At 39.1% G+C, this 12,558-nt stretch overlaps 1 protein-coding gene across 2 annotated transcripts; it reads right to left on the minus strand.

Annotated features, from left to right (window-relative positions):
* Positions 1-698: 698 nt before the first annotated feature.
* FABP12 (fatty acid binding protein 12) lies at positions 699-10,109 on the minus strand. 2 transcript variants are annotated; one of them, XM_033202542.1, is made up of 5 exons: positions 10,091-10,109; positions 7,456-7,621; positions 5,662-5,834; positions 2,737-2,838; positions 699-841 (listed from the first exon to the last, which is right to left on the minus strand). In XM_033202542.1, exons 2-5 carry the CDS (start codon positions 7,526-7,528, stop codon positions 767-769), a joined length of 423 nt encoding a protein of 140 aa, XP_033058433.1. In that variant the 5' UTR covers positions 7,529-7,621; positions 10,091-10,109; the 3' UTR covers positions 699-766. The 2 variants fall into 2 exon arrangements, with proteins under 2 accessions (XP_033058433.1, XP_033058434.1); XM_033202543.1 differs by lacking the exons at positions 7,456-7,621; positions 10,091-10,109 and adding an exon at positions 9,848-10,006.
* Positions 10,110-12,558: the final 2,449 nt, after the last annotated feature.

The raw sequence follows: 12,558 nt of genomic DNA on the forward strand, positions 1-12,558 counted from the left end.
ATGTAGTATTACACTTGGTTCATAATTGTACACCATGAACCTCTTTCTACCTAACCGTTGTAATCTAAGGTCACTTTGTTATGGTTGTAAAGTTAATAACTGGGCAACATGGATTCTGGTTCTAATTCTTCCTGAAACCATCTGAGTGATAGTAAAGTGTACAGTTAACTGACTCGGGCCTGTTCCCCCATCCGCAAAAAAGGTGTTCAGTCCACACAGTTTCTAAAATCCCTCCTAAGCCTAATAGTGCGTGAGATTTTGTGCTAATAAAACAGAATATTATTTGTAGTGGCTTTCAGTGATGTTGGTAGTAGATATGGTGTTCTCTGTCATAACAGTTTGGTATTACATTAGAATGTCAATTACTGCCTTAGTTCTAGACATGTTTCTTATCTTTTCATATATATAACTGAGGTATACCTACGAGGTGTGCTGTATTCTATTTATTAAAAAATATTATTTTCCCAATAAAGTGCAGATTATGTTGAATTTAGGGTGGACATAAAATGCATAATAAGAAAAAAAATCAACATGAAGTGCCTCTCTGAAAATATTATCCCAGACTTGAATTGAACAGGATATATCATCCTGAATTCTCATGGCTGTCAATGCCAAAGTACTACATGATACAGGCATGTGCAACTTGGTAAGCAAAATTATTGACACTTATGCAAAGAAAGGCTCTCTCATATTAACAGTTTTAATATTTTACTTTGGAGTTTTATTTAAACAACCTCAGTAGTTTGGAGGACAGCTTGAGAAAGCCTTAAGAGTTTGAGACTGAATTTGATGATACTTTCTCGTATGTTCGTGTACAGATAACACTGTTCACAGCGCTTTCCTACAAGACAAAAGAAAGATGAGGTATTTCAGTATAGTTGGAGAAACTAACATTTAGAAAAGCGCAAACTAAGTACTATCTACACATACATTCCTTAAAAATATTGAAAGAGAGGCTGGGCACGGTGGCTCACACCTATAATCCCAGCACTTTGGGAGGCCAAGGTGGGTGCATCACCTGAGGTCAGGAGTTCAAGACCAGCCTGGCCAACATGGTGAAACCCTGTCTCTACTAAAAATACAAAAATTAGCCGGGGATGGTGGCACTCACCTGTAGTCCCAGCTACTCAGAAGACTGAGGCAGGAGAAGCACCTGAACCCTGGAGGTGGATGTTGCAGTGAGCCAAGATTGAACCACTGTACTCCAGCCAGGGTGACAAAGCAAGACTCTGTCTCAAAAAAAAAAAAAAAAAAAAAAAAAAAATATATATATATATATATATATGAGATCTATATAGACTATAGATAGGACCTATCTGTTAGCTGGTTTTGCCATGTTCTATATAACCTATATGTGGCAAATCACATATATGTGATATATTTAGGGTATATATAATGTTTATATATGTATAAAGCAAGGTAAACAATTTGAAATTTGAAGTTTTTATTTAAATATTTTAAATGTCAACATTGATGAATTTTGCTATTTTACATACTCTACATTTTCTAAATGATAATACTAGGTTACATTGACGTAGTATTTTATGGTTTCAGGGCACTAATATACACATGACAATACTTAATTCTCTCATAAAACCTTTGACAAAGACACTGTCTACATCTTGAAGGCAAGGAATCTGAATATTGAAGAGATTTAATGAATTGTCCAAAGTCACATAAGTACTGAATGGCAGGGGTGGAAATCCACATCCTTGGATTCTGAGTGTAGTGTTCTTTCTAATGAACTATAAAAGCTTTCTGTTTATTGGCGTATGTCATTATAAACAGCAATAAAATCAATCATCCTTAGTCTTCCCCTTGTGACTTTATAAGGAATAAAATGTACCCTTCATCGTAGAAAGAAAAAAAATCACTGTATTAAGAAATGAGTTTAGATTTTTGTAACCTACACACGAATCTTGCATATTCCCTTAAAACTATTTTATATTATGTAGAAAGTTACCTTTTTATTCATTTTGGTATAGGTGGGGGTTTGGGAGGAGGAAAATCATGAACACACATCCTTCTACTCTGGAGAGTGGGGAAGGTGACCTGGGAAACCATCTGAAAGGGAGTAGGTTGGATTCTATAAAATATAGATTGTCAGTGAAAACAATCTGACTGCTCATCTCAGTACCACCACATTTTTCTAGCTGCATATCCTTAGGTAAGTCAATGTCTGAATTTCAGTTTCCTCACTGTTAAATGGGATAATAAGCCTTACCTTACAGGATTATTGTAGAAGTTGGGGAAATAATATTAATATATGAAAACATAGGGACATGGTAGTGACATGTAACTCATTCATACACCAAAAAAACACCACTTCAGCTTCTTATCCCTGGTCTAGATTTCCTTTTCATGTTTTTGTTTGGTGTTGAAATGGAAAAACAGTGAGAAGTTAATCCTGGAGTGGAGGAGAGGATTGGCAACAACCCTCAACCCCTGCTAATATCTTCGTTGCACAAATACATGCTTGCTTTGGTTTACCTGTAGAGTCAAAAGGATTAGGCTGCATAGTATTTTCATTCTCTTTAGTTTTTTAGTTCCTCAATCTACACACATTTTGTATAATACTTGTGATTATACAGTTATCTCATAATTTTTTTCTCATTCTTTTAAACTACGAGAACAAGGAAAATGGCATTCATTTTCATTGTTTTAAAACAAGTTATTTGGGTGATTTTATATTCGTTATGCAGAAGGTGGGAAGATAGAGAGGACCAGCTCACTCACCACCACCATTTTCCCATCCACCAGCTTTCTCGTTATGGTGGTTTCTTTGCCATCCCAGTTCTGAACTTGAATCAGGGACTCCTTATCTAAGGTTACTTTACTCTGAAAAACAGAAAAAACTAAATTCAGATCAGCTTGTCGTATTTCAACCCTAAAATTTTATCAGGTGGCAAATTCTTTTTAGCTGTTGTAATACTCTCAGGTAGTTTTAGAATGGTGTTGACAACCCTATTTATTTATTTATTTATTTATTTTTATTATTTATTTATTTATTTTTATACTTTAAGTTCTAGGGTACATGTGCATAATGTGCAGGTTTGTTACATATGTATACTTGTGCCATGTTGGTGTGCTGCACCCATCAACTCATCAGCACCCATCAACTCATCATTTACATCTGGTATAACTCCCAATGCAATCCTTCCCCCTTCCCCCCTCCCCACAATAGGCCCCGGTGTGTGATGTTCCCCTTCCCGAGTCCAAGTGATCTCATTGGTCAGTTCCCACCTATGCGTGAGAACATGCAGTGTTTGGTTTTCTGTTCTTGCGATAGTTTGCTGAGAATGATGGTTTTCAGCTGCATCCATGTCCCTACAAAGGACACAAACTCATCCTTTTTTATGGCTGCATAGTATTCCATGGTGTATATATGCCACATTTTCTTAATCCAGTCTGTCACTGATGGACATTTGGGACAACCCTATGTATTTTAAGACTTTGTCAGCAGTAAATTTGTTGGCTAATTCTGCTGAAGAAAACAGGTTTTACAATAGTAAAACTGTAATATTATCTTGAAGAATAAGTAAAATGTTCTTTCTTTCTTTCTTTTTTTTTTTTTTTTGAGACAGAGTTTCACTCTCGTCACCTAGGCTAGAGTGCAATGGCGAGATCTCGGCTCACTGCAACCTCTGACTCCCTGGTTCAAGCAATTCTCCTGCTGCTCAGCCTCCCAAATAGCTGGGATTATAGGCACGTACCACTATGCCCAGCTAATTTTTGTATTTTTAGTAAAGATGGTGTTTCACCATGTTGGCCAGGATGGTCTCGATCTCCTGACCTTGTAATCTACCCACATTGGCCTCCAAAAGTGCTGGGATCACAGGCATGAGCCACTGCACCTGGCCATGAAATGTTCGTTTTATCTTTGACTGTGTAAGCAGAGTATTATCTTTTTGCATAAAGAATTACAAATACATTTTAACTTTCAAAATAAGTGTGAAACTTCAGCCTGGACAACACAGTGAGACTCCCATGTCTATAAAAAATAAAAAATTAGCCAGGTGTGGTGCCACATGCCTGTAGTCCCACCTACTTGTGAGGTTGAAGTGGGAGAATCACTTGAGCCCGGGTAGTTGAGGTTGCAGTGAGCCAAGATTGTACCACAGCACTCCAGCCTGGGCAACAGAGACCCTTTCTCAGTAAAAAAAAAATACTAATAATAATACATGGGAAACTAATTCAAACTCCCATTATATGAGCTTACTTAAAAGAAAGAAGGCCTCTTTACTCTTCTTATCCCAATAATATTTTCCAGTTTTTTGTTGTTGTTGCTGTTGTTTTTGGAGATAGGATATCACTGTGTCATCCAGGCTGGAATGCGGTGGTGCAATCAATCATGACTCACTGCAGCTTCAACCTCCTGTGCTCCAGCAATCCTCCCACCTTAGCCTCCTGAGTAGCTACAGCTATAGGCACACACCACCACAGTAGCTAATCTTTGTGTTTTTTGTAGAGGCGGGATCTCACTATGTTGCTCAGGCTGGTCTTGGACTCCTGGCATCAAGCAGTCCTCTCCCTTTGGCCTCTCAAAGTGCTGGGATTACAGACATGAGCTGCTGCACCCAACCTAGCTTTTTTATTCTAGTAGATTGCTAAGAATTTAGCATAGAAATCCATATTAGGCATTTAAGTCAAAAATTTTCTTCCATTTTATATGGTATAAGAATTTAAACTCTCATATTCATTTAGTAACCGACTATTACAGTGGCATGATAGTTCCTTTTATCAGGATATTACCCTCCATATAGTTTAACCATCCTCTATTGAGTTCATTCATTCAAATAATAAATATTTATTGAACAACTGTCATGACCAAGCACGGGGTTCTGTGAAACAGACAGGACATCCTGTTTTGGATGAGCTTACCTTCTGATGTAGGGAAAAAGACTGTAAACGATCAGTATAGAAGTAAATTACATATTATAAATAAATAATATATTCCTGAGATATGTGCCCCTGAGATATGAATGAAAACTCTGTGTGGCACTTTCAGGATGAGACAATGAAAAGCCCATGTCTCTTTGTCTACTTTGGTGTTGGAGAAGACCACAGTGTCCACAGGTGCAGCTACAAGGTAGTTGAACCTCTTTTGGCCTGGATCCCTGAGAGATTAGGAGGAGCAGATTTCCTGTTTACTCCACTACACACACACAAACTTCCCCAATGCCACCCGACACTATGTATGTACTGTAAGTTAGAAATAAATCCACATTGTGTTAACTCACTCCAGGCTTGTGGTTCATTGTTATAGTGGCATAACCTTACCAATACCAGCTAATATGAGGTTTATTCACTGCAATTCTCTGTGTAGAAAACTGCTACAAAATGGGTAAGGAAAACTTTTGTTTCTGAGAGGACTAAGCGGTAATCTAGGGAAATTATTCTCAAAATGTGGTCTGCTAAGCATCTGCATCAGATTCATTAAGAATGCAATTTTCAGGGCCTCTGGGGATGGCAGTGAGCAGGAGGCATTTTTCACAAGCATCCCAGAAGATTTCTGTCTTCACATATGACATCCTTAGACCTATGTTTTAGACAAAAGTTTCTCTTAAGGACTTTAGATATGTTTGCTAGAATTGCTTACTTACCTAGGATGATATCTAATATTCTTTTGAAATGTGTCTGAAAGACTGTCGGAGGCCTCACCTTTGTTTTGTGGCCACTTGGTGTGATTTCCTCAAACTCTTCTCCCAGCTTAAAGGAGATCTCATTATTTTTAAAGATGCTTTTGGTTTTTACTGTGATGACATCTCCATCTGTACTGATGGTCACAGTGGGTTTTGCCAAACAGCCCAGTTTCCTGCTGGCTCTTCCTATACCTGGAAACCAGATAAAAGGAGTATTATCTTTTCATATAAAGAATTACAAATGCATTACATTACAATACAATACTTAAATCTGTTGTTGACTCCAAAAACTCAACATTCTCTGTATAATTCTTTGCTAACTAGGAGATTTGTGAGTTGAACAGATTTAATGGTGCATGAGTTCACATATCCCAAGCTAGCAGCTCCACCATTACATATTAAAATAGACTATTTTTGCAGAAAAAAAATCTGTCTCTAGTTTTTGTTTAGTGATTATTCTTTTTCACTAGTCCAGTAGTTATTAATCTTGTTGATTTGGGGACCTCTTTGAAAATCTGATTAAAGCTATCAACCATCTCCCTATTTTTAATTATATCCACTCACATACAAACAAAATACTTGGGTACAGATTTTGCCAGATATTTAACTCTTCACTTATATTCTTACATGTATACATATATGGGTTTTTTTCCTCAATGATGTAGGTTTTTATTGTGGTAAAATATTCATAACATAAATTTACCATTTGAAGTTACAATTCAGTGGTATTGAGTACATCACAATGTTGTGCAACCATCACCATTATTTATAGGATTTAAAAAATATAAATGTTATATCTTTTGTTTTTCAACTTGCTTTTTCCCCTTATCTGTACGTCTTGAAAATTTTCCATGCCATTATAGATATATACTTTTTCATAGTACATAATATTCCAGTGTGCAGAGACCAAAACTTATTTTGTCTGTCTCCATGTTGATGAGAAATTCATTTGTTTCAGTTTTTGTTATTACAAATAACTATGCAGTGAACATCCTTGTATATACAGTTCTGTGCAGCACATGTAGGAGTATTTTCAGTAGAAATAGCATTACATATACTGCAATACCTAAGTTAAAATTCTAAGGGAAAATATATTGGGAAAATACTATAATGCAGTTCATGGGATTCATATTATAAAACATGATCACAGGATGTGACAGATTGCATATAGTTCCTGAGGATATTCACATCCTAATCCCTCAAACCTGTGAATGTTACCTTTACATGTTAGGGGACTTTGCAGATGTGGTTAATTTAAGGATCTTGCGATGGGGAGTTTATCCTGGATTATCAGAGCAGACCTCAAACATAATCACAAGTTTCCTTTTAAGAGGGAGGAAGAGGGATGCTAAACTACAGACGAAGAGAGAGCAGAGTGAAAATGGGAGCAAAGTTTGGAGCATTGCAGGCACACACTAAGGAAAGCCAGCAGCCAGCAGAGGCTGAAAAACAAGATCTATTCTGAACCCTATTCTGAAGATCCCTTAAAGCTTAGAGCAAATGTTTACAAAATAATCATTTTTAATATAGTTGTATTTTTTTGTTTTAAAATATTTATCAAAATCACTTGCTGTTTAGTATATGATACATGCCTGCTTTGTTTCTGTAAATTCATGGTAACTTATATGAGGGATGATTGTCAACTCCAAAGTAGTTTTGCACAGAACTATATCTTGGTACTGAATCAATATTTATTTTTTCCTATGTGAAAAATGAGGGAGTCCAAGATTAATATTATTTTATACAGAGCAAGTTCTGTGCTATCAAAATGCCCATTTTTACTGGATATGATATGCAAGTAAACATAGCTCACCCAGCTCCTTCAAATATTCTTCGAAATTTTCACAAGAAACAGACTTCCATGTTCCTTGGAGCTGGTCAACCATTCTGTCTGAGATAAGTTTATCTCAGAGAAAAGTAGTTTCATGTGTATGTTGGTATTCCCTGAAGTAGTATGGGAACTTATTTTTAATACAATTCTGGGTAGAGAATGAAATGAGAAAAGTCAGGAAATAAAATAAGGAACTCTAATCCTTGCAATCTTCCTTGAGTATCATCTAAAGCAGAAAAGCATTCTTAAATGTAAATAAATCAGGATGAAAATGGAAACATAGAAGAGTGTTTAGCAGAACTAGGTATATCTTTTCCAACACTAATTTAGAATCAAAACTAAATGTTACTCTCCTTCCCTAGGACCTGCCAGGCACAAAGCAATGTGTAAGGGCTGGGTCTGGACAGCTGTGTTTATGCCATGGAACTTTTGTGACCAGGTCTCTCTCTTTCTCTGTCCGAAGATGATTCAGAAAAAGCCAATCTATTGGCTGTTTGAAGATCATTTTCATTCTTGATAGTTTGAACTAAACACCAGAGAGACTTTATAGATGGTACTTGACATTTGAAGTAAAAGTTAAGTTTAGTAAGGGCTAGAACAACCATCTTAAGTCATGTGCACAATGGAAAAAGAGAATGGGACAGAGAAAACAGAGATCATGTTACACACATGCGTGCACACGCACACACAGCCCTGTTACTGACACTTTTCCAGGTGCCAGCTCAACTTCCCAAAAGCTTAGAGAGCCGTCATTGCCATGAGAACACCAAATATCTTCTAAATCCTCTTTAATTTAGGCTAGTTTCTGTTCCTTTCAACCCTGACTGTAACATCTCAGTGTCCATTGATATCTGTAAGTCAGAAGAGGGGTCAAGGAATATAATAGCAAATCCATCAGCTAGAGAAGAGGAGACTCCGAATGCTAAGTAAAGGACAAATATGCCCTTATACATTCCATCAGCCCCTGCGGACATCATTGTTAATTCTAGGCAGAGCTTGATGTCCATCGGTTGACACAAAGTTATTAAGAAATACTGAAGTTATTAAATTATTTTAAGACAAGAATGGGGACATGGCATTTTATAATAATTCCCATTAAAATGTTAAATTTCCAAATTCTAATATCTTATCCAGGCCAATAGTCTTATTGATAATTATTCAACATTTATAAAGCAACTAGCATTGTATGCCTAATATGAGGCTAAAAATTTTGCTACACTATTGATTTAATGTTCCAGATATGGCTGGTAAAGATACCATTGTTTGACTGGGTGCAGTGTCTCATGCCTGTAATCCCAGCACTTTGGGAGACCCAGGCAGGCAGATCACGAGGTCAGTTCGAGACCAGCCTGGCCAATATGGTGAAACCCTGTCTCTACTAAAAATACAAAAATTAGCTGGGCATGGTGGGACGCACCTGTAGTCCCAGCTACTTGGGAGGCTGAGGCAAAAGAGTCACTTGAACCCAGGAGGCAGAGATTGCAGTGAGCTCAGATCGTGCCACTGCACTTCACTGAACTCCAGCCTGGGTGATAGAGCAAGACTGTGTCAAAAAAGCAAAACAAAAGAAAACAAAACAAAAACCATAGTTCATTGGTTGGTTTTCCTGAGTAATTTGTATGACTATGCTCATTCAACTTAACAGGCATGAGGCTGAAGCCAGGAAATGACCCAACATTGAGGGTAATCTGGGTACTAAGAGTAGGCACTGAAGGCACTAAAATTCCCAGGATTTTTCAAGAAAATGTCAAATGTGCTGCCACATATGTTGGATGCACATCGATCCCCTCCCACAAGGAAAATTATGATTGAAGATCACCTCCTGGAAGAAGATGTATTGGGAGCGGTGTTTTTCCCTGTTGCTGACAGGTTAGACTTGCAGAAGTGTCAGTACTGAGACCTGAGACAGAACCCATGTATGGCTTCTATCTCTGAACTGTGGCTCCACCATTCATGTGTTCATCACATCAGCTCAAAGACTGCCTAATGTCAACTGGCCTAGTCATTTTGTCTACTCTGTTGTTCAGTGCCTCTTCTGTGATTGATGCTTTCTAGTGTTCATTAATATGAGAGCCAAAAATCTTCACATATTTTGCCCACTCCTATAAGTTCACACACATTCCCCTCCACCAAACATTCTTGTCTGCAATTTTTCAGTCCTTCTCCTTCCATGTCCCTGACCAGCTTTTCAGACGATTCGCCTCCACCCATAAGTATGTATATATTCCCATCCCAAGCCATTGTGTCCTCCACATGACATAGGGAACAGGTGCACAACTCTGAGCTTTGTCCATTGATATGATTTTCCTTACCAGTTCCTCAAGTCCCCCCCACACCCCAAGTGTCATGAAACCACTGCCCATTTTTAACTTGCCTCCACACCCTGAGCTGACTGGTACATTAAACATGATCAGGCTTTTTCTCCTCCTTTAGTTGGTCACATGGGACCCACATACTGTCTGGAGCATGATCTGAAGGAGGGGTGCTCGTGCTGTGGTGGTGGGTGACATGGGGATCTGCACCACCTGCTCATACAGTTCCTTAGGACTTCTGGTCTTGTTTAGGATTGAATCCAGATACGCAGTTTGATCTTAGGATGGACTTCTGCTGGACATACCTGAGTTGATGACTCTGTGGGTCTGACAGAACCCGGCTCATAATGGAGAATTCCAGATACATTGTTACTTGATATCCTATAGTCAAGAATTCTGTCTCTATGGGGCCCCAGTAACACATTAGGCACTCTGTTTTAATAGGTGTATAAGTCTCTGTTACAGATGGCATGATCTTTCTTCACAACCCCAGACATTGGTGCTATGATGCACACACATACACACACATACACACACTCTCTTTCTCTCTCACACACACACATACCATACACATTATACTGCATATTTTCCTCTCACCAATACCTCCAGCATTGTGGAGTTTACCAATCACATGACCCAAGAATCTGGGCAGCTCATATCATAGCCCTTCCTTCCTGTAGACCCTTTCCTGCTCTAGGCTCCACTCAAAGCAGGGAGCCTTTCATGCCGGCCAGTACATGGACTGCAGCACATTCCTAAATGTGCAATATGTTGCCACCATAAGCCAAAGAGTCTCACAAGAATTTTGATAGAAGAGGCAAAATGTAGCAATTTGTCTTTTGGAAAAGATATCCTTACATGCCCTTGACCAAGCTGGACCCCTAAGAACTTTATAAGAGTAGAAGTTGCCTCAATCATCACCAACTTTAACTCCCATATTCTGTGTCGACTGTGTCTTACCAAGGCCTCCAGTATACTGGCCACTTCTTGTTCATCCTGCCTGATGACATGATATTGTACCAAATGTCCAGACAGCCTAGATCTCATCCGATTATATTATGATAAAGAGTAGGAGTTAACATAGCCACAGAACAAAATCGGTGGCTCATGCCTGTAATCCCAGTACTTTGAGAGCCCAAGGTGTGTGGATCACCTGGGGTCAGGAGTTTGAGACCATCTTAGCCAACATGGCAAAACCCCATCTCTACTAAAAATTACAAAAATTAGCTGGGTGTGGTGGTGGTCACCTGTAATCCAAGCTACTCGGGAGGCTGAGGCAGGAGAATCACTTGAACCTGGGAGGTGGAGGTTGCAGTGAGCCGAGATCATGCCACTGCACTCTGGCCTGGGCAACAGAGTGAGACTTTACCACACACACACACACAAAAGTCTAAACATATATCATTGTCTGTTCCATGTAAATGCAAATAGTTTCTGATCTTTCCCAATTGAGGTAGGAAAGAATGCGAAATATGGTCTGACTGAACACCATGTACCTGACACTCTATTAATCTGTACTAACAAAGATAACACATCAAGCACAGTAGCCACCATTGGGGTTATTAGTTGATTTTTCACTAGGCTAAAAATACTCTTAAGATTCATTTGGATTTTGCAGTGATCAGACTCATGAATCAAATGGTGCTTTCATATGAACCATCACCTTCTGCAGTCTTAAAGTCATCTTGAGTAGCCCCAATTTATGTCATTCCTTACTCCTCCCCTGCCACCAAATACAGTATTTTTTATTCACCATCTTATCTAGGGCTGGAGAGAGGATAGCAGTGAAGAAGGCAGGAGTGTGGGGGTGCAATTTCAGAAGCTTCCATTTTGGCCGGGCACGGTGGCTCAAGCCTGTAATCCCAGCACTTTGGGAGGCCGAGACGGGCGGATCACGCGGTCAGGAGATCGAGACCATCCTGGCTAACACGGTGAAACCCCGTCTCTACTAAAAAATACAAAAAGCTAGCCGGGCGAGGTGGCAGGCACCTGCAGTCCCAGCTACTCGGGAGGCTGAGGCAGGAGAATGGCATAAACTCGGGAGGCGGAGCTGGCAGTGAGCTGAGATCCGGCCACTGCACTCCAGCCCGGGCGATAGAGCGAAATTCTGTCTCAAAAAACAAAAAAACAAAACAAAACAAAACAAAAAACCAGAAGCTTCCATTTTGCCTTCCCCACTATGATAATTCTTGTTTGAATTAGAAAATGAGAAAGGGGGAGCTTACTCCAACAGCCAAAGAGTCAATCCCAATTAGCATTCAGGCCCTAGGGAAATAACTTTTGGAGGAATCTAAAGACCTACCCGACCTGCTGAGACCTAGACTTTGGCCAGAACCTGGCCAGGGTTCTGTTTATTACCTAGCTGCTGTATGCTTCACTCGAACATGATGATTTGCATCTCTGGGAATCAACAGTATTTCAGACCTGAGGCTATCAGAATATCTGGATATTCCTCTTTCCTCATTGCATATTTTCTCAAGTAAATGATAACAGATCTCCTTTGAGGAAAGTGGGGGAAATTAATAGTTTATGTATTTCAGGGTTATTCCTTCTGTGGGCTTGTCGCCTATTGAGACAAAAGTTTCTGGGTCTGAAAATTGGCTCAGATCTGGAATCTGGGCAAAGGATCATGACTTTCTACTGGGGTGCCCGTCCTTAGTCTGCTGCCCATCCATTCTTGCCTTCTTTTGATTGTATATATGAAGCAGCACCCTTGTTGGCTAAATGTCTATTTTGCCTCTATGGATTCAGTGTTATTTTAGTAATCTCCATA

Source organism: Trachypithecus francoisi, unplaced genomic scaffold, assembly GCF_009764315.1.
Source record: "Trachypithecus francoisi isolate TF-2019V2 unplaced genomic scaffold, Tfra_2.0 Lachesis_group7, whole genome shotgun sequence".
In the NCBI taxonomy this organism is placed as follows: Eukaryota; Metazoa; Chordata; class Mammalia; order Primates; family Cercopithecidae; genus Trachypithecus; species Trachypithecus francoisi.